The 20,765-nt window shown below is 56.1% G+C and overlaps 8 protein-coding genes across 8 annotated transcripts; 3 read left to right on the top strand and 5 right to left on the bottom strand.

Moving 5' to 3' along the window:
• Positions 1-246: 246 nt before the first annotated feature.
• Positions 247-2,063, bottom strand: EX895_001357 (uncharacterized protein; the record flags this gene model as incomplete). The annotated part of the gene is made up of 3 exons (XM_029881956.1): positions 247-777; positions 881-1,062; positions 1,226-2,063. The coding sequence occupies 3 exons, from the start codon at positions 2,061-2,063 to the stop codon at positions 247-249; spliced, it is 1,551 nt and encodes a 516-aa protein (XP_029741557.1).
• A 403-nt stretch (positions 2,064-2,466) lies between these two features.
• EX895_001356 (uncharacterized protein) lies at positions 2,467-3,228 on the top strand (the record flags this gene model as incomplete). Its single annotated transcript, XM_029881955.1, has 4 exons — positions 2,467-2,656; positions 2,748-2,849; positions 2,949-3,026; positions 3,140-3,228. 4 exons carry the CDS (start codon positions 2,467-2,469, stop codon positions 3,226-3,228), a joined length of 459 nt encoding a protein of 152 aa, XP_029741556.1.
• Positions 3,229-3,513: 285 nt separating this feature from the next.
• Positions 3,514-5,721, bottom strand: EX895_001355 (uncharacterized protein; the record flags this gene model as incomplete). Its single annotated transcript, XM_029881954.1, has 1 exon — positions 3,514-5,721. One exon carries the CDS (start codon positions 5,719-5,721, stop codon positions 3,514-3,516), a length of 2,208 nt encoding a protein of 735 aa, XP_029741555.1.
• Positions 5,722-7,131: 1,410 nt separating this feature from the next.
• EX895_001354 (uncharacterized protein) lies at positions 7,132-8,916 on the bottom strand (the record flags this gene model as incomplete). The annotated part of the gene is made up of 1 exon (XM_029881953.1): positions 7,132-8,916. One exon carries the CDS (start codon positions 8,914-8,916, stop codon positions 7,132-7,134), a length of 1,785 nt encoding a protein of 594 aa, XP_029741554.1.
• Positions 8,917-13,612: 4,696 nt separating this feature from the next.
• EX895_001353 (uncharacterized protein) lies at positions 13,613-14,023 on the top strand (the record flags this gene model as incomplete). The annotated part of the gene is made up of 1 exon (XM_029881952.1): positions 13,613-14,023. The coding sequence occupies one exon, from the start codon at positions 13,613-13,615 to the stop codon at positions 14,021-14,023; it is 411 nt and encodes a 136-aa protein (XP_029741553.1).
• Positions 14,024-14,640: 617 nt separating this feature from the next.
• Positions 14,641-15,966, top strand: EX895_001352 (uncharacterized protein; the record flags this gene model as incomplete). Its single annotated transcript, XM_029881951.1, has 1 exon — positions 14,641-15,966. The coding sequence occupies one exon, from the start codon at positions 14,641-14,643 to the stop codon at positions 15,964-15,966; it is 1,326 nt and encodes a 441-aa protein (XP_029741552.1).
• Positions 15,967-16,112: 146 nt separating this feature from the next.
• Positions 16,113-17,390, bottom strand: EX895_001351 (uncharacterized protein; the record flags this gene model as incomplete). Its single annotated transcript, XM_029881950.1, has 1 exon — positions 16,113-17,390. The coding sequence occupies one exon, from the start codon at positions 17,388-17,390 to the stop codon at positions 16,113-16,115; it is 1,278 nt and encodes a 425-aa protein (XP_029741551.1).
• Positions 17,391-19,607: 2,217 nt separating this feature from the next.
• Positions 19,608-20,550, bottom strand: EX895_001350 (uncharacterized protein; the record flags this gene model as incomplete). Its single annotated transcript, XM_029881949.1, has 3 exons — positions 19,608-19,693; positions 19,783-19,951; positions 20,500-20,550. The coding sequence occupies 3 exons, from the start codon at positions 20,548-20,550 to the stop codon at positions 19,608-19,610; spliced, it is 306 nt and encodes a 101-aa protein (XP_029741550.1).
• Positions 20,551-20,765: the final 215 nt, after the last annotated feature.

Raw genomic sequence — 20,765 nt, 5'->3', positions numbered from 1 at the left:
CCCTCCCCCTTACACCTGCGCCGTTTCCATTTGAAGCAGTCACTAACTTACCGCGCCACACACACCTTCACTGGTTCTCGTTGTGTTTCGTCAAGAAAGAAAATTTTGTTTTGTCCATTGCATCGTGTGAACTGCGCGCGCGAGAGAGGAAGGGAGAAGGATAGGTAGAGGTCGAGGTTGAGAGAAAGAGCGCACGCTCACACACCACTCAAGTCAACGGTAGAAACACGTGCATTACTTCGGCGTCTACGCCACCCGGATGCGCTCCAACTGAGGAATCAACTGGTCAAACAACCCTACCAAGCCCGAGTACAGCTCGATCTGGCCATCTGCATGGGTCGCAAGGATGTCCTTGAGCTCCTGCTCCTTAGCCAGATGGAAGATCCTATGCTCGGACATGACCTCGGCGTTGAAAGCCTGGCTGGTATCGTGCGCGCTGGTGACGGCGTCCTGCAGCTCCTTGATCTTGCCATCCAGCCTCTGCATGCGTCCTACGCGTGTGCGCTCTTCGTCGACCCCGCGCAGGTGGTCGACCTTGTCCTTGAGGTAGCCCGAGATGCCAGCTCCCCTAACACCGCCGTGTCCGTGGCCGGCGCCATAGGGGGAGGAGAGCGAGGCGAGACGATCGCGCTCCGAGACGACGCCAGAGAGGTAGTCGGTGAGTTCCTCGAAATCGACCTGCTTGGTATCGCGCAGCTTGAGCACAGACTTGTGCGAGCGTGCGTACGAGAGCAGGGCTTGCATCTGCGACAGCATAGCGTCGCTTGACTTTGCAGACTGTTGCGAGAGAGACAGGAATCAGCAGGCTGCCGCAAGAATGGGGGAAAAGGGACCTATTCGCCTTGTGCTGTGATGCACGATGTTGTAGTATCAAACTTACAGTGACTCTTTCCAGCCGAGCAAACTCGAGCATGGCGGATGCGAACTTGTTGAGCGGCTCGGTGATGCCACTCTCGAGATAGCCCAGCCCCTCGATGCTTGTAGCGAAATCCTCGTAGTCAGTCGACAAATCTTCAAGGGCGGTTCCGAGTTGGGGAGCATAGACGTCGCCAAACGGCAGAGCTAGGAGCGAGGTCAGCATGCGCACGCGGCATCACATATGTGTTTCAGTGTCAGATTGCGGTGTTACGGACGAGTCATGGTGTTGGACGAAGGTGGAAGAAGGTGGAACCGGGGGAAACGGGGGAAACGGGGAGAGACAGACGGAGACGAAAGCCACACTTACCAGCTATGCGATTCCTGTTGCGCGAGAGCACCCTTTCTGTACCTGCCAGACCTTCTTCGAGCTTGTCGATGCTCTCTCTGATTTCTTCAAAACGTTCGTCGGGTTTGCGTACCTTGGAAAAGGCGTTGAGGAAATGATCGCTGAGGCTGTCTAGCAAGCTCGGCGGGCCGGCATTTTCAACCTGCGATCCTGAGATGAGCGCCGAGGCACCGGATGCCGAATTGGAGCCGCTGTGCGACGAGTTGTGCGCATGCATATCGACTTGCCATTCGGCGCTCTCCAAGAAGCTGCGAAGGAGCTGACTACGTTGCAGCGTAGGATGGCGACAGATGCGCTCAAGGAAGAGCTGCAGGTCTTGCGTGCGTCGCTCGATAAACTCGGGGCTGAAACGATCGCCAGTCAAGTACTCGAGTCGATGCTTGTCTGGTAATGGCGCCACGACACAAGCGGGGAAGTCTCGCTTGAGACCTTCGCGAAGGAAAGTAAAGTCGTTGAAGCGGCGACGGGTGGCCATGTAGGTGCGGGAGAAGTGAGCAAGGTTGGTCTCGGCGCGGATGCCGTAGCTGATGAAGGCATCTTTCTGACCCTCGAGTTCTTTGCGTGGCTCGAGGACTTGGACCATGAGGTAGCCAGCCCAGGAGAGCTGGGTTGGATCGTCCGATGCATGAACGTCGCGGGCGAGTGCGTTTGCAGAGGAAGAGGGACCCAAGTGAGATGGACCTGCGATGGCATTGTTGTTGCTGAAGGAGGGGGTGCTGGAAAAGACGGGTTGGGAGCCCGACGAGGTGTCACGGTTCTCCCATGTGACCGAAGTGAAGGTATCCTCTTCGGTATCCATGGCAGCGAATGGGAGATATAAAGGATGATGGATGCGCTAACGATCGGATCAAGGATATCGATGCGTCTAAGCGAATGAGGGAATTCTCCACTTGCTGAGCCATCCAATTCCAGATCCACACTGCTGTGAGGCTGCTCCCGCTCGATGGCCGTGTGCTGCTACACTGTGCAATTCTGCTTCACTTCGCCAGTGCCGAGCTGCTTTAGTTGGAAAAGGCGCACGGATCCCTTCCCGACCTGACACTCTAACATCTCCTTTCTTTCCAGTCGGCTCTCGACTGAGCTGCACAGCCTGACAAGATTTCGGTGCTGCCGCGGTTGAAAGGGATGCCGAAGTACCGTTTTCTTCTCTCGCCGCCACCATCCTGCACACATCTCGGTCGTCGCACACACTCACACACGCAATGTCGCTCCCTTACGCAGCAGACGCAGAGACCTCACTCTCGCCCTCGGAGCTACAGGTGCTCAAGTCGCAGTACGAATCCGAACTGGCCGCAGGACATGTCACCACACAGACCAAGTTCAACTATGCGTGGGGTCTCGTCAAGAGCAAGCAAAGAGCCGATATGAGCATCGGCGTGGGTCTTCTGACGGGTAAGTTCTCATCGCATCTCATCTACTGCTGACTAGGAGCGATGTCGGAGCTCACGCAACATCCCAATGGCTGCACGCTCCCAAATCACAGAAATCTACCGATCCGATCCACCAAGAAGACGAGAGTGCCTGTACTACCTCTCGCTCGGACACTACAAGATGGGCAACTACGACGAGGCCCGAAGGTTCAATGGTGAGTCCAAGCTTGACTTCTGATCCGATTTGTCTGCTCGTATCGCCAAACTGACCCTTTCACCCTCTCCTCCATGCTCTTATCTCCTCATTGCTCTAGCACTCCTCATCGAACGCGAACCCAACAACCTTCAAGCGCAAAGTCTGAACCAACTCATCGAGAAGGGCGTCGCCCGAGGTGAGTACGCACAGCAAGCTACCGTTGAGACATTCCTTTGGCACGAACGCTGACATGCTGACCGCATTGCTCTTCTCCCCGTCCTCCGTCTTGTCCACTTGCGTTGCGCACAGAGGGCTACATTGGTATGGCACTGATCGGCGGTGCTGCTGCCGTAGCGAGCATCGCCATTGCAGGTCTCATGCGCCGTGGACGTCGCTAGAGTTCTCTTGATCTGCTCTTCACCCGCCTCACGCATCTCTGTACTTATACCTTTTGCTCCAGCATTCGAGCCATTTTCACTTGCCTTCACTTGCCCAATTCGCCCGCATCCGCTCATCTCACAGCTGATTCTCTCAACTCACACGGCACACTTTTCCGTGGAGGCTCGCAGCTCTACGATCACAATGTTGCTAGAAACAGAGGTACATGTTGCATCTACAGAGGGGGCTCTAGCAGGCTATCCACTGGTGCCCAACCTCGACGCCCTATCTCGAACAGCGCCAATTTAGGTGTTTCGCCACTGCACTGCAGGCACCGGCGGAGCCTTGCCTGAAGCGTCCGAGTGCCTCCTATTCTCGTTGACGTGCACCACGATCGACCTTCTGCTCCTCTTACTACCCTTGGAATTGTTTCTCGCCACCATGGTTGCGTCAGTCTCGATCATGCGAGACTTGACATCCGTGGTGTTAGCTGGTGCGGCTGGGGCAGTCGATGGCGACGCATTGGGCGCGACCGATGCAGTCGCCTCTTCAGTCGGCGCAGTCGTGGCAACGGGCGCAACCGCAGGCGGAACTGCCGAAGCTGGAGCGGCAGACTGCTGCTGTGTCGCCGCAGCACTACCCTGGTTCGGCTGCGGTTGCGCAACAGTTGCCTCGTCAGTCGATTCGACTTTGGTCACCTCTGAAGCTCTCGTAATCCTCCCATCCTCCCCGCCCGCCCGCCCCGCCCCGCTTGCAGCTACACCAAGAGACTGACGCGCCCCAGCTACAGCTGGCAAGTTGGATTGCTCCTCGTGACGAACCCTCCCTGCCTCACCCACGTTGTGCGATGCATCGCTCGAGGCGGCAGCGACAGTCGGCTTGGGCTGCGGCTCCGGCTGAGCCTTTGCTGCCGACGAGCCAAACCCTTGAGAAATCTTGACACCAGAATCAGGCACTCTGTAGAACCCTTTTTCCTCCTCCTTCTCGTCCTTCTTTCCTCGCTTTCTCTTCTGCCCGTGTCGAGAAGGCGGTGGATGGAACGGCGAATTGCTGAACGGCAGCTTTTCCGGACCGATGACGGGCGGTTCGGAAAATGCGTTCGAGTAGAACCAGTTCTCCGGATACCTTCTTCCACCGACATTGTTGATCAAGAGCGCCCAGCCAATGACAATGAGCGAATTGATGATGACAATGGGGATGAGCCACCAATACAGCTGATGTGTCTTCGGATCTGTAATGGCCAAAAGCGCGATCGCTGCACCGGGCGGATGAGTGAATCCAAAGATCTGCATCGCAAACACGGCTACGGCGACCGAAGTGGCCGCCACGGCCCAATCGATACCATAGATGGCGTCGACGCTGTATCGTGTGTCTGCGAACGCCTTTTCCATGGCCACACCGATCACGGCCGAGATGGTGTTTCCCATCAGAATGTTCTTGGGCTGAGCCAGTGGAGTTCGAAACGCAAAGAAGGTGACGACAGCTTCGGTTGCGAATGCACCAATGACGAGAGGAGCATCATGCGCGCGATGGAAACGCGATCGACTGACGAGTGCGAGTAGGGCGATGACGACCCAGGCAGCAATGACCGAGTGGATCGAATTGATGATTTTGGCGCCCACCTGGTCCTTGTACATGCGCACCAACTCGATCTCACCCGTATATGGATGGCGATACCTTGCAATCTCGCCCGAGTTGCCCGACACCGGAAGGCCAAAGCTGAAGATGCGGCCGCAGATGTAGTGGAATCGGTTAAACTTGGGATGCTTGGATGTTCGACGACGCTCGGCCGGCGTGTGAGGGTGCGAAAGCGGGCGGTAGCCGATGAAGTGGGACAGAGGGTAGAGGGCATCCAAGATAGGATGCTCTTCCTCGTCATCATCGTCTTCGTCGTCTTTGTTTTCTGGGTCGACGGAATCGTGCGTCGCCGCATGATCATCTGAGGTTTCACCCTTGATCTTCTTGAACGCTCTGAAGTGGCGAGCACCTTCGTCGGAAGACGAACTGAGATCGTTGGGATGCGGACTGGCCTTCTGCGTGCTGCTTTCGGTGCTTGGCGAGACGTGATGTTCGTTGCCGCTGGCCGGCCGCTGAGACTGTGAGGACGACGCCCTCGCATCCGCTTTGCTGGTTTGAGCGCCTTTCTTTGCGGAGACTCGACGAAAGACGTTCGAGGTTGGCTTGGAAGAGCGTGCTTGCTTCATCTCTGCCTCAGGAACGCCGCCGGGCGCAGTTGCTGCAGCTGCATTGGACTCGGTCGCAGCCTCATCTTCGGCGGAAGCGCGGGATCCGTCCGACGAGATGTTTTCGATGAAGCGGCCCGCTGGTTGTTTCGGCTGTTCTGGCAGGGCACTCGATTGTGCTTGCCGCGCTGCTTCGGATGCTTCTGGCCCCACATCGACGGGGATGGCAGGTGACGCTGGCGAGACAGGCGTCGGCTCTTCCGGGATGGTTGTCGGGGCGTGGGTCGATTCTACCTCGACGACACTGCTGTGTTCGGCATCCGTCCGCATGGCTTGGACAGGCAGCTGAATCACGCCAGTAGCTCCTTGGGTAGTCGTCTATCGACCCGGGAGCCTGCTCGCCCTTGTATGCCTCTGTGCAGCGGTCGAAAGCCGCGCGCTAGCTAGCCTGTATGCGGTCTCTTTGTCGACCTTGTCAACGTCGAACGGCCCAAGGGTATAAGGAGAGGATCGGTCGACGCTCTACGTCGGGCTGCTCGGGATGTCGAAAGAAGAACGAAGAAAGGATGACGGGGAGAGAAAGGAAGCACAGGCAGATCAAGCAACCGCTCTCAAAGGCATGTATGTCATCGGAATCTTTTTCGAGGGGACTGTTGTAGGTCAGCCAAGTCTGAAAGACAGATTGAAAAACGGAGAACGAGGGTCACTGTCGGTCAGTCTCCGGCAAACCCTCTTCCATCAGCGACTCGAGCGAGCGGGCCAGCCTGCTAGCTAGAGCCCTTTTTGACAGCTGAGTGCCCACGCAGGCAAGAGAGGAGAAGGAAAAGGCTTCTAGATCGCTCGATCCGGACAATGAGCGTTCGTTGTCTCGTGTGCGAGATTGGCCACGGGAAAAAGAGAGCAAAGAAAAAGCGGTTGGTAAGGGTCGACAGGCTAACAAGCCGTTCCGCACGTAGCCGAGCCCATAGTGGATTAAAGCAGGAACACGCGAGCCGATCCAACTATTTCTGTCAACGGCAACGGCATGCTAGCCTGAAAGCAAACAAAAGCGTACCGCCGTGGAGAAAGAGGGTGCAACTCAGAACTGTGGCCGATCCAGTAAGAGGCTTCAAACGACGCAAGCTTGGAAGGCCGCCAAGGCTGACATGCATCGAAGCCATCTCCTGATCTTCATTTATCGGATTTGCCTTGCTCGCCGTCGTCATTATGCGCCATTCGCACAGCTGAGCGGAGACATTCCGATCCGTGTGGATTTTCCCAGCTTCCAGCTTCCAGTCTCAGAGAGAGGAGCTGAGCTGAGTGCCTTTTGACAATAAGATATTCGAAGAAAAATGACTAAAAACTCGACGGAAAAAAATTAGCCTTCGTCAGCAGCAGCGTCGGCGGCGGCGGCTGTCGGTTGCATGCAGCAGTCTAAGACCACAATGGAACTCCAGTTCGATAGTGAGGCGAGCCCGTCCGTGTCCACCGAGACGCATTCGTACATTCGCCTTGGCCGGCTTTGCTTTACCACAAACCATGATTGGCGATCTGCGTTCGCATCCATCCTCAGTCGCCGGTTGCTGACCAAGGCTCTGGGAAGCATCGCAATGCCCCGGCAGCATCCAATTGTACACGCTACCATACGCCGTGTCAGCACGTCGAATAATCTCTGAAGAAGACAGGTATCATTGGTATATAGATGAAAGCAGTCTAGACACAGTAAACACACTATGAGCTTAGGGTCCGTGTGCTCGGTCACTATCGCAGCTTGGCGAACGGGTTGAAAGCGTTGGCCTCGCGCCGCTTGTCGTGTTGCGCCCGGTGCGACGTGTTGAGATCCCAGAATCGCAACGTCTCGTCGCCCGCGCCCGTCACAATCGTATCGCCGGTCGGGCTCATGGAGAGGTAGAGCACTCGCATCGTGTGCCCCGTCAGCGTCGCAATCTGCTGCATGGACGGATATTTCCACACCTGGATCTGGTTCTGGATTGCGCCGCCCGAGTATCCGTGCGTGCTGATCAGCTCGTTGGCCGTCTTGCTCCACATCAAGTTGCACACCTGGCTCCCCGTGTCCACCTCGTTGAGCATTTGACCCGTGCTTGCGTTCCAGAAGCGGATCTTCATGTCCACCGTTCCTCCTCCGGACGCCAAAATGCCCTGCTGGTGCGGATTCCACGCAATCGCTTTCACCGCCGCCGTATGCTGTGTGAATCGGTGCAGCGGTGTCTCGTTGAGCGCATCCCACACGATGAGGCGGTTATCGTTGCCACCGCTCGCCAGCTGGTTCGTCTCGGTATTCCACTTGAGACCGCACACCTCTTGCCGGTGGGCTCGCAACGTGCGGATGTGCTGGTCGGGAGCGCGCACGTCGCGGTGGTAGATGACTCTGTCGCGCGATCCTGACGTCAAGATCACCTCGTTCCACGCCAGCGAGCCGACGCGCTGCGTGTGTCCGCGCATGGTGCGAAGCAGCTTTTGCTTTTCCACGTCCCAAATCTGAACGAGGCCTTTTTGCGTTCCGATGGCCAAGTGATTGCCAGAGTTGGCCCAATTCAGCCCAGTGACCACATCGTTGCCGTACTCTTTGAGGTCGCACAGCTTGGTGACGGACGAGTTGGTGGCAGACCACAGATAGACACATGTCCCGAGCCCAACTCCGAGTACGTTCTTGCTGGACCAGTCGACGAGGTTTAGGTAGAAGTCGTTGGCAAGATCTGGCGCATCGAGCACCTTGTACGGCACCTTGCTCAGCACACGGGCCGGCTTGCGCGGACTGAGCAAGAGGCTTCGACTCTCAGGCTTGACTGGCGACAAGCTGTAGGCGCGATGGTTAGGCGAGTCGAGCGTTTCGACGGAATGCGATGCAAGACCTCCAAAGAGACCACCAGTGCGTGATCCACTTGCTCCTAGCTCATCGTCCGCGATGCCAAAATCGACGACTCTGCCCATGCCGGAGCCGCTACGACCGGGTGTGCGGCTATGAGAAGGGCTGTAGCTGAACAGATTTCTCTTGGTGGGAGTTGCTGGCGAAGCGAGGCCGGTGTGGCTAGAGTGGCGCGTAGCAGACGAACCGCCACTGGTGTGTACAGAAGAGGAAGAGCTGGACGCAAAGTTGGTGAACCCATTGGCACGCTGTGCGCGGCTTGGTGAAGTGTTGACACCTGCGTCTGCCCCGAACAGCTCAGACGATAACAGGGATGAGAAGGCTTGGTTGGCTTCTTCCTTTTGTGCGTCTGTATCAACGGCGATCTTGCGCTTGTGTCGGTGTGGAGTGGCTGGGTCATCGCCGATGAGTTGATACGCAGTGTGTAGATCTGTCCCATCCCTTTGTGGAATGTATCTGTCGACGTAGCTGCCGGTGAGAAGCTTCTTGGATGGCGACGATGACTTGATGCTGCTGCTAGAAGAGGCCGACATTGCTGACCGTGAGGATTCGCCGCGAGATGTGCCTGCCAGATTGGTCAAGCTGGAAGATCGGTGAGCACTCGTTTTTCGCGCCGCGTCTCTAGATGAGCTGGGGATTGAGATGGGAGAGGTGGACATCCTTGATGAAGGCCCAGCTAGAAGCCTGTCGGTGGCAGAGCCGAGCAACGCATCGGTTGTCCTGCTTTCTCGCTTTGAGGAGGAGGGGGTCGAGCCGCCCGAGCTCTGGCTGCGCAATCGCCGACCGAATTCGGTGTTGTACATGGCGAGGCGCGAACTGATGCGACAGAAGCCGCCTTTGTCTCTGTTTGTTTCTGCAGCCGGTGGCTCGGTATCGGGGCACTTTGCGTTGGGCTTCTTTGTCGAGTTGTTGGCGAACGCGTCTGGTTTCCCCGAAGCGAGTCTTGTGAAGCTAGAGAATGTGGTGCGAGCGATGAGCGCTACCCAGAATGGGACCCTGCCTAGTAAGCGCTGCTGTAAAGACCTTCTTGTCCCCCTTGTTTGTCGGTGGTAGCAACGGATGGGCTACGCATGCGATAGATCGAAGCCAGGTTCGTGGACAGTGAAGAGCGTCTCTGGAGTCTAGTCGCAGTAGTTCAACGCTGGTATGGCTCGAGGTAGACCAAAGTGCGGATGCGATGTGGTGTTGGGCCAGGGTTCGCCTTCGTCACCAACGCAGCTAAGTGGATGAGGGTCGTACGACACACATAGGTGATCGACAAGGTGAAGAACGGCAATGACGAAAGCTGCGACCCTTAGAGATGGTGATGAAGCAGGTGGCGGTGTGGTTTGTGTAGGGTAAAGAAGGGGCAAAGCGAGACGATGGATGAAAGGCAAGTGTTTGGCGACCAGATTTTGGCCATGTCGAGGCTTGTGGAGAGAGAGCCTTGATCCTTGTTGTCTTGTCCGTTTGCCGGGCGAGGGTTTTGCTGATTTGAGCCATCGGGAGCACGATGAGCGCTCAGCTGTGATCCCATCAATCAAGGGACCGCGAGGACGTCTGGCCTCCCAAGCGAAACACCTGTCTCCCGTGGTTCGCTCTCAGAAGGCAGTCGCCCGCTGACTCGCTTTGTGCCTGTTTGTCCAAAATGGACTGGACGCGCGCCTGGTCTGTTTTGATCTGGATTTCGTCGACCCTCACCTCCGCCTCGAATCGCGTCAGCAGAGATCGGCTATACCCCGATGCGGCTTGAACCCTGTTAGCGTGCCCTCCTTGATTGCAGCAGATCGGGCCTTAGGCTTATAAACCATCTTCATGCGTCCTCTAGCGCTTGCTACCCTTGGTGCTACCGAGCCTTCGTGATGTTCAGCCACACTCGTGTCCTGAAGAACGCCGATACGCTGTCGACTCAGGTTCCATTCTCGCCGGATGACACTCTCTGCAAGGGCGATTGGTTGCCTTTTTTGGACTTCATTTTGGACTTCATTTTGAACACGAATTTTTCACTCTTCAGTTCTTTCTTTCTGATGGTCAAGTGGCGGACCTGTTATCCATCGCAGCTCAGAGCTTACAAGCTAACAAGACACGCTCTCGCCCCATGGCAGTCCTCTTCACGTAATAGAAGGTATGCCCCAGTTGATGTCGACGTGCTGCGTTGCTACTGCGTTGCACCACCGGAGGAAGGTAGCAGGAACAATGCCCTGAGCCGCAGATGTAAGAGTCTAACATGCGTCCCTAATTATACCGCTTCAACGAGTCGCGCGTGCTGAGATGCCGCAACGAGGCAAGGGAACCCAGGCAGCTTTGTTTTTTCGTTTTTGCATCCGCGTCTAGATGCAGGGAAGCGGTCGTGCCAAGTCATGCGTCCCTGGGCGAGATCCAACTTCGAATTTGCGTTTCTGCGAAAATCACGAAAGGCACTTTGTGTTCACGTCAAGGAAAAAACAAATCGAAGACACAGGCCGCGTGCCTGCTCGCCTCCAGTTGTCTCACACCTCCTCTTGTCGCAAGTTGCTACTCCGCCTATTCTGGTCTGCGACCCGATCAGAGCATCCCATTTCGAGTCGTCATCACCAGTACTCAGGCTGGTCGGTCGCCAACTCTCTCTTCCGATTGCCGAAGGCGATGAGGGAGAGTGCAGCGCTTTTCAGATGCAAGGTGCAATTGGAAGCATAGGGACGTGCAAAGGAGAGCCGATCACGATGATCGCATCAGCAAGGTTCGAAACGCCTACGATACCGAAAACGCATGCGTTCGCCCTTTTCCCTATCGCTCTGCGACCAGACGACTGTGTCAGGTCAGCGAGAATCGGGTCGTCGATACGCCTTCGGCCGTCAGGACTTTTGAGGGTTACGTCGAGGGCGCCTCTGGGCTTGTTAGATCTCAATATCAGCCCGCACGCGAGGGCGCCCGGCCTTTTTTCGATGTCGCCCGGAGTTTCTCGCCTCTGGTCCAGGGCCTTTTGTCGAGATCTTTTTTCAAAGAAATTGAATTTCGCAGAAATTTAGCAGACTGGTCTAGAGCCAGTCTGGCTCGGCAGTAGGCGTCTCTTCTGTCAGCTGGCGTGGCCCTCGCATGCAGCTCGCAATGAAAGCCGCCGATCCTTCTTTTGGCAGTCTACCGGGGTGGCGCTCCTGCTCTGCGGGGACAAAGATGACATGTGTCTGGTTGAATTTCGCCTTGCATGCCGCTCTGCGCATACTGTTCCAGTGCCTCATCCCTCCAACCGAATCATCCGCCTCCACCCTTTTATTTTCTTTTGCTTCTTGGCGATTCCTCCATCTCGGGTCCTCCGCACCGGTTGCTTCTCCTGCCTGTTCACGCTCAACTTTTCCGTCTAGGTCAAGCAGGAGAGGTTGCGTGGGGGTCTCCATATGCCATCGGACAGCGAAACAGAAGCGAAGACGCGCGCGTCGTGTGTCTGGCGGCGCCGTTCGAGTATTCTGAATAATGATCTGGACGACTGAGCCACGCGCTGAGGATCAGCTAGGACTTCAAACGCCAACTTCATAAGCTGCTTTTCAAGCTCTGTACGGAGTGTTCCGAAGCCTAAGCGACCTGAGCTGCACTCTCGCTTGGCTGCTCAGGCTAGTTCGAGCGAGAGGTTTGTGCGAGAGGACTTGCATAAGCGCAGCTGAGAGTCGCGTTGGACCCGTCTCCGCCTATTAATGGTGGTGCCTGCTCCTGCTACCACTCTAAGCTCCTTCGCCCATCCGAGCATCAGAGCCATGTCGAGGTGTTGAATGCTACTCGGACTCTCACGACACCACCCTGTGGCCCTGCGAACGGCTAGGAGTGAACTCAGATTTGCTGTCAAAGGCAGAACCCAAGGTCTTGCTGCGAATTGAGTCCGCAAAGGGGGTGTGGTCAAACTGACATCCACCGCCGCTCCACTCACTAGCTTCTGGATCTCAACCTTTCTCTGATCGGAGCTCATTCACCGCGCGGCTGCTTATCACTGTTACGGAACGAGAAGATAGACCTGCGTTTGCAACATGGATTAGAGGAGGCTATGGATTAGAGGGAGCTATGGATGCAATCGACGTTGAGAGGTGCGCGGCAGAGCTAGTTGAGCAAAGCTAAAAACTGTATCCTACATGGCCGGCCGACCAAAGCCAGCGAGAGAGCTAAGCGGGCTGACAACGAGGCCTTGTCTCGATTCGACGCCAACGCACAATCATAATCTGAACCCGCTCGTCTTTCTCCTTCACACGTCCGAACGGACCCTTCTCCCACTTTCGTTCTAGCTCGACCTTACGCTTTTCGCTCACCCCCAAAGTCGAATCTCGCCGTATTTCCATCCGAAATAGATCGTCCATCACCTCGTCACCTCTCCAGCGCCTCCACGGCCCGCGCACCTGGCTCCCTCACAGCACGCACAACATCAATCACAACACAACATCGATCCGACCGAAACGCAATCCTTTCCCTCCCGTCGAATCCAACTTGGATTTACAATAAACCCATCGCTTTTCGCACCTCATCCGGTCGCCCCCCGCCACATCAGTCAGTCTGTTTGTTCCCCCTTTTTCCTCCTCTGCTGCGCATCCTACGCTTCCACGATCCGTCGCAAGACCCTCGCCCGTCCCTCTGAGCCCTCAAAATCACGTATAAAGAGACCCCCTTCCCCTTTCCAATCCCTCGATCCCCTTTCCTCTTTTACAACCATCACCTCAAGCAAATTTGAACGTATGTACTGCCACCATCTCATTGCATCTCTTTGATCGCCTCTGGATCGCTTCTTGCGCATCCGGACGAGATCCGTGGTTTCGTGCTAGGTCTAGCTGCTGACCTGAACTTTGTCTTCCTCCTCTCTCTGTCTCCTGCTTCTTTGATACAATGGGCTGATGTCGTGCTACGATGATGCCTTGGATGCCTTGTTTTGATCCTTTCGCTGCGCTGCCTCTCTGATATGGCGAATTTCCCTACCACCCACTCCGCGCCTCTCTCCCCTCCCTGCTCGCTCCCCTCCGACCGCGCGTTCTATTTTCGATTTTCGCTCGAATTTCCCGTACTGCTCTCGTGCCGGCCTCTTCGTCCCGTAACCCCTCTCCTCTGCTCTCGTGCCTTGTTTCTCGTCACCGCCACCGCCTCGTATCGTCTGGGTCATCTCTCTGTCTGGTGGTGTCACTGCGATTCGCCTCGTTTTCGGATCCGAAATTTCTCCGACTGTGCGTTCGCCTCCCCCGCATCGCTTTATTCCTTTCCGCACTTGACCTCGCACTTCTTCTGCTCGCCATACCACCATCCACGCATACTTGACCGCCGTCACCCTCACCACCGCCACCATCATCATCACTGTCATTGCCTTCGTCATCACCATCACCCACTTCCGTTCAACGTGATCACCATTGTCATCCAACCCCCAACAGCAAGATGGCTCGTACCAAGCAGACAGCGCGAAAGTCCACCGGTGGTAAGGCTCCCCGTAAGCAGCTCGCCACCAAGGCAGCCCGAAAGTCGGCTCCCGCCGCCGGTGGTGTCAAGAAGCCCCACCGTTACAAGCCCGGTACCGTCGCTCTTCGTGAGATCCGTCGCTACCAGAAGTCGACTGAGCTCCTCATCCGAAAGCTCCCCTTCCAGCGTCTCGTCCGTGAGATCGCCCAGGACTTCAAGACCGACCTCCGCTTCCAGTCGTCTGCCATCGGCGCTCTCCAGGAGGCCGCCGAGGCCTACCTCGTCTCTCTCTTCGAGGACACCAACCTGGCTGCCATCCACGCCAAGCGTGTTACCATCCAGCCCAAGGACATTGCCCTTGCTCGCCGACTCCGCGGCGAGCGATCCTAATCGGATCTCTTCACATTTGCCTTTGCTTTGTGACGGTCTAGCAGTGCATACTGCCGCCGTCTTTTGCTTTCCCATGTGAAGATGTACCACTAGTCGATCGATCGTGTCCCTTGTTGTTTTGTCTCTCACTCCTCGTCCCGTACTGTTCTCTCTATTTCGCATCGCTCATCGGCTCGGTCCCTCGCTGCCCTTGTCGGCGCGACTGGTCTTTGACGCTTGAGTGCCTTGTATACCTGTCTACTCGTATTGCCGCAGCAATCTGATAGTATTTGTCCCTTTCTCTCCTCGACTGCGCATTGCCAAGTGTCTATCTCTGGGTCTTCTGTGTGCTTCGACGCCGAGCCGCCGAGCCGGCTGCGACGAGCGGAGAAAATTAGTCTCAAAACTCGAAGTGTGTGCGCGTGGAGAGTAGCACTGAGCCAACGTGGAAATTCACAAATTGATTGAGTTGCGTCACTCACGCACGCACACGACAAAAACGGCCTCGCGTGAGTTGATTCGCCAAAGCCTTCCACGCAGGCACCGCTGTGCATTCAATGCTCGTCCATCATCATCGCTTCTCGCACCGTTCCGACGGTTTACGCTCTGCTGCTCACTCTGAGGTGTAGCTCAACGCAATGGGCGTCTTCAACGCGCTAGTCAGCGGTTCCTTCTTGCCGTGGAAGCGAGGCAATCGCGAGACCGACTACGAAACCGTCCTCTCTCAACTCGAAGGCGAGATCCAAGATGTCCAATCTCGTCTTACCCAGATCCGCATTCGCGAGCGACGAGCTTCAGTGACACTCACACTGCAGGCTTTCCTGCTTTGGGCCATCTATACCTTCGTGTGCTGGTTCTTCGGGCTTCTCTCTCTACGCAGGTCACGCCATTACGATCCCCAGGCAGGATGGAAGACTACCAGGATGTTGGGCGTCTGGGTACCAGTCGTAGGCAGTCCCGTGCTCATCATTTCGACCCGGAGGATCGTCCGATGGTGGTACAGGAGGATCGGCGCTGCGGAAGACAAGCACTTGATCGATCTCAAGAGGCAGAAGCGCGACAAGATTGACGAGATCAAGCGCGCTACCAAGTACGACCATCTTCGCACGCTGCTCGAAAAGTACGACGAGGCTACACCCAAAGGTAGCCTGCCTGCTGCTGCTTCCACACCGCAAAAGGGAAAGCCGGGCTCCAAAGCAGGCTCCCCCGCTTCCAAGGATGCTTCCACCTCCTCTCCTGCGTCCACCAGCAGCGGCCATACTACTCCCCATCGTCCCGGCCCTAACGTAGCCGCTGCACCCTCTGCACCCGCACCGACAACCCCAGAAGCGCAAGCACTTCAAGCACAGCGTATGGCGCTCATGCGACAACAAGGTAACGTCTTGCAACCGCCTCGGCCACTGCCTGCAGCCGCCATGCTTCCCATGCAAAAGACTTGGATGGACAAGCTCGCCGACGCCATCCTCGGCGCCGACCCTTCCGCAACAGGCCCGGAGCAAAAGTACGCATTGATCTGCGCCCAGTGTCATACACACAACGGTCTAGCACTCAAGGAAGAGTTCAATGAACTGCAGTACATCTGCCCGCACTGCGGTCATTTCAACTCTCGGCGTCCCAGCTCCGTGCCCGTCAGCTCGCCATTCAACAACAGCGGCGCAACGGGCATCCGTCCAAGAGTGTCAGACCAAGGCTCAAATTTGGCGGTTGAAACACCTTCCAAGCCGAGCAAGACCGAGAGAGGCAGTCGACTCAAGCTGCGCGCGGATGAGAGCGATGGCGACGAGGATGAAGACAGGCCTCCCGTTGCGACGCTCGAAGAAGAGTCCCAGGCAGGAGCCACACAGGGCGTTTCGATCGACAGCAAAGTGCAAGACACCCAAGAGCAGAGGCTCAAATCGTTGCGCTCGAGGAAATCGCATTCCAGCAAAACCGCAAACGACGGTATGGATCTCGACGATGAATGATCGCAAGCCAGAACCCAAGCTCAACGCAGCATCAGTGGAGATTGGGTTGGAGAAGCACACTCGGGATCACATCAGCAACCAACTTGATTTTCGAGTCTGCGAGTCTGTTACAATTCGTGAAAACGTTCGGGCTTGTTTGAGCGTCTTCACAGCCGCTGTTGAGGCGGCGAATCGTACACACTGTCCAGGACAGCCTTGACACCCTGCCAGTACTCGCTTCCCTTCTTGTCCTCCCCCGTCACCTTGGTCGCCACGATCTCTGTCTGCTCGGGACCCAGACCACACCCTTTGAGCGTCGAGTGAAGTCCCAGATCGTCCACGAGCTTTTGGACTGCGTCTCCGACCAGCGTTGCCTTCTCGCGCAGCGCTTTGATCTCGTCCTGCGACGGTTCCGCGCCGTTGGCACCCACGGGGGCCCCCAGCGGAGCAGGCGCAGGGTTGTAGGGCGCAGGGATGAAGGAAAGCGTGTCTGCCAGGTTCTGCAAATGCAGGAGCGGCGTATCCTTCCAGTTGGCGATGAAGCGAACCGTTGCGCCCAAAGTGAGGCAGCTCGTAATGCCGTGTGAGATGCTGTAGGTGGCGCCGAGCTTGTGTCCCAATCCGTGCGAAAGGCCGAGAGCACCTGTCCTTGCCTCAGGCCACAGCGAGTTGAAGCAGGCCAGCTGAAGCTTCTGCCTTACTTGCAGGTTCTTGGCGTCCTTCTTGCTCAAAGGCAAGTATGTAAAGATATCACGAATCGCCGACTGAACGCTGGGAAGAAGCAAGGGATGCGTGTCTGGACGATACACGTACTCCACGGCATGGTCGAGAGCACGCACACCGGTGGAGAGCCACAGGCGCTCCGGCGTGTCGAGCGTCAGTTCGGCGTCGTAGATGATGGCGCGCGGCACGAGGTTCTTGGACGAGACACCGATCTTGTGGCCATCGTCCGACTTGAACCCCGCGTTCTGCGTCGTCTCGGCCACGGACAGCGTCGTGGGCACGGCAATCGTGGGAAGAAACAGGTCCGGGTGCGTCATCGGATTCCTGGCACTTTCCTCTCCGTACTCCTCCTGATGACGGTAGAATGACGCAGCCTTGGCCGCATCGATAGGCGACCCACCACCGATGGCGACAATCACATCTGCGTTGGATCGCTTGATGCGCTCTAAAGCTTCGCGAATGCCGGCCACAGGCGCATGCTCGCCAATGTCGAAGAACGTCTCGCCACTGTAGTATCCCTTGGCAGAGAGGAGCTCCTGGACACGTTCGACGACTTTGGTCTTGGTGGCCAGACTCTTGCCCGTGAGAATGAAGGCCTTCTTGTTCTTGAGGTTGAGCGTCTCGATCGCAGCCGCCAGAGAGGTGGCGATCGTGCCAGGTCCAAAGTAGACCGCCTGGAGAAGCGTGTTGCGGTACACGCCAGCGACAGGTACAGCGGCCATGGTTGCGAGCAGTCGACGAGATGGCTAAGAAGAGGTTTTGGAACAGGTAGCCGCGAATGCCTCAATGACGTTGTTATATAGATGGCTTTCGCATGCACGATGGTGTGTTCCAAGAGGTTCTGTGCGAGGACGCCGCCGACACTTTCGGCGCGCGGGTTTAAGCCTGGGGCTTAAGCGGAACAGGAGGTTTGCCTCCACACGGCCTCTTCGGCTTGAATATCCGAACTCACCTCGCACCAAGCTATACTCAACAGCCGTTCTTGTCTTGTGATGCGTTGGTACAGCGTAGAGCAAGCCATCACGAGATCATCCATGCTGAGTCTACGGCATGCACCGAGCTACGCTGCGGATCAAAGTCTGCTGAGAGTCATTCCACCTAGTCTGCAGAGCGCTCTGCGTCGAGGCGACGATTTCGCTGCTGGCTTCCAGTGTTCCTTTGCCGCCCCTATGCAAGAGGCTACGGTTCGTCACATATTGTTCTGTAATTTACTTATTGCATCATTAATGTGGTTCTCCATGCACAAACGGCGCAAACGAGCGAGGGATCGGAGAAGAAGGGGGAAAGAAAGAGAGCGAGTCTGTGCCATTGGGCTTGCACCAACAACGACTTTCTGCCAGAAGGGTGTCGTGCACGTCCAAAAAAGTGCGATAAAGGCAAAAGAGTGACTGGAATAACCGACCGTGCTTCTGAAAAACGGATGTGGTATATAGGTCCGCAATGCCACTCACACAGAAAAAGCAACGAGTTCTTCCTTGCTCGTCTAGTGGTTAAGATACGGCACTTTCAGTCGTGCGTAAAGTTTACGCAACGTGCTCTGCTGAGACCGGGGTTCGATTCCCCGGCAGGGAATATTTTTTTTTGCCAATCTTGTGACTGGCCGTTTACTTTTCCGAGTTCTCTGCCAACATCAGTACGCGTCGCCTGGACGTTAGGGCGGCGCAGGACTGCGTGATGGCCAACAGTGCCATCACACCGGAGGTCGTTGAGGCTCAGACCAGGCGACTCAACTGTGCCTTTGAAGAAACGAAGAGTTTGGGCAATTATCTCACCAGCCGGAAGTGTCGCATCAATGGGTCTTGAACAGACCTCAGAGCCATTTTCTCCTCCGAGCCTTCTTCAGAAGGCTTCTGCAGAAACGATACCTGCAGCCAAACCTTGGTCGACGTTATCAAACAGCAGACTCAGAAGTGGTCAAAGGGGCCTGCGACCGCATTGTGGAGGTCTGTTCATCTCCACTACCAGACTTGCTCTCGGAAGCCAGCACAGGATGCATACTTAGATGCACGTCTCACCACACTTGCAGATCAGCCATGCTGCTACAAAAAATGTGCTGGGCAGGCTTTGCCAACCGAGGCTAGAGGTATTAGCTCGCATCTTGACAGCCATCGAAAAGCAGTGCGTGACCAGGTCAACCAAGGAAGCAAGAGTTGAGACCCGGCCGCATCCCCCTTTCTCGTGGACAGCAGAGCAAAGTGCAGATGGTCTATGCCAACTTCAGGACGCGTCGATCGTGATCTGACCAGGGCGCTGCTGCACTTTGAGGCTGCTCACGCCTTTCCTGTTGTCAAACTCCGCCGTTCTGGAGCGTTGCACCATGCACAACCACTGCTTCTTTAGCAGCACGCAGATCAACGAGCTTTACCGATCCCATGCCCAAGAGGTACTCGAGAGCGTTGCATGACTCGATTTCGCAAGCAATGATCTCTGCCCATGGAACGCTGGAAGGACCACGACATAGCACCTGGTGGAGGACAGCAAAAGCATAACGCCATCCGCCATTTGTGACCGCATCGTGAGCCTACAATGAGATGCCCCAACTGCAAGGCTGACATGCAAACGAACCTGCTCGCGGCACATCGGCTCAACTTTTATCGCAAAAGCTGTGAGGCGACCTCCAGTTAACTTACTCACTTGACAAACTTGGCACGACATTTGGAGTGTCTTACTAGGACAAGCGTCTGGATGGGCCTGAATACGTGGGTTGCCTCAAGAAGCGCAGCGTAAGCGCGGTAACGGACCGCCACACAGGCGAGCGTGTTTACTCCTTCAGTCTGGTTCTTGTGAGCGTTTCAACCGAACATCTTTGCTGCGTTGCTCTCAGCCCAGCCCTCCCCGCTTCCGATGCCGGTCAATCACAGTGCAAACAGAATGTCAGGGAATGAGGATGCCATTTGCGAGTTCGAGTGAATGCCACAGGTTCGGCGCAGATCACACGTCTACTCGTCGTGACCGAGCTCGAGGTGACCAGCTTTCGAGTTGTAGTAGGCGTTCTTGCTCTTGGCCCAAGCGATGAGGCCGTAACCTGTCCAGACCAACAACCACAAAGTTCGAAGCATCAGTAATGGTTCGTACGACTTACGAGCCACGATGAAGACTGCGGAGAAAACTTACCAGCAGCGAAGGGGAGGGCAAAGTAAGGAGCCTGCTGCATGATGCGCTTGAAGCCGTAGAAGACGTACGAGTGGAGGGCACCCTTCATAGCGTTCTGCTGGAATGGTGAGACCGCGTACTGGGTGATTCCCCTCTGGGTCGGGCCGCCAAAGTCGCCCCACCAACCCATCTATTATGCGAGATATATAGTCGTGCGGATACCGTGGAGGGTGGGTAGAGTATTGAGGCGGTGAAAAGTAGCCGCATGTAGGGGAGCGCAGGATGATTGAGTCATTGTGCGAAGAGTCGCAGCCGAAGGATGGACGGTTGTGACCACGATGAAAGGGCCGATGGGATGCGGATTGAGAGTGGTTAGGGTTGTGCGGGATCGAGTGTGTTCCGCGAGTGTGCGGTTTCGAATCAGATGCATATGTGAGATGCGTCGACGATGCAGCGTGTTCAGAAGTAGTCGGATAGGTAGGTATAGAGGTCGAGAGAGTGTTGATACAGATTCAGATTGTCAGTAGCTGTTCGTTCCGAGTACAGCCAATTTACATCCTCCCATCCGAGCTTCTTCGACCCAGCTCATTTGCTATCCTCATGCATCCACCATAGCGACGTAAAGTCCATTCTCCTCTTCCCTCGCCATCAGCATCTTCGTCCTGCGACCTCGTCTGCGATCCAACCAGACCGTCGTCTTTCTGCAACCACACCATTCCAGTCGCTTCTTGAACTTACGTATTTCTTGCCCGTAGGCATCCCGGAGAACGTGACCTGAGAAGCTCGCATCGTGACGGTGATACTGTGCGTGTGAGAGTGTAGGTATAGATGATGGTGGACAGCGTTGACAACGACGACGACGACGGGCGATAAACTCAACACACCCGCGATTCGGCCTTTCTTCGCAGTCAGCTGGCTGACCGTGACGGAACCGAACAATTTGACTCGTGCGAATTTCCAACACACATTTCCGGACCAATCCGACCATCCTTTGACCAAGGCAT

Source organism: Sporisorium graminicola, chromosome SGRAM_11 (genome assembly GCF_005498985.1).
Source record: "Sporisorium graminicola strain CBS 10092 chromosome SGRAM_11, whole genome shotgun sequence".
Classification (NCBI taxonomy): Eukaryota; Fungi; Basidiomycota; class Ustilaginomycetes; order Ustilaginales; family Ustilaginaceae; genus Sporisorium; species Sporisorium graminicola.
Note: the sequence above shows the minus strand (reverse complement) of the source record. Positions and strands in the feature narration are given on the sequence as shown.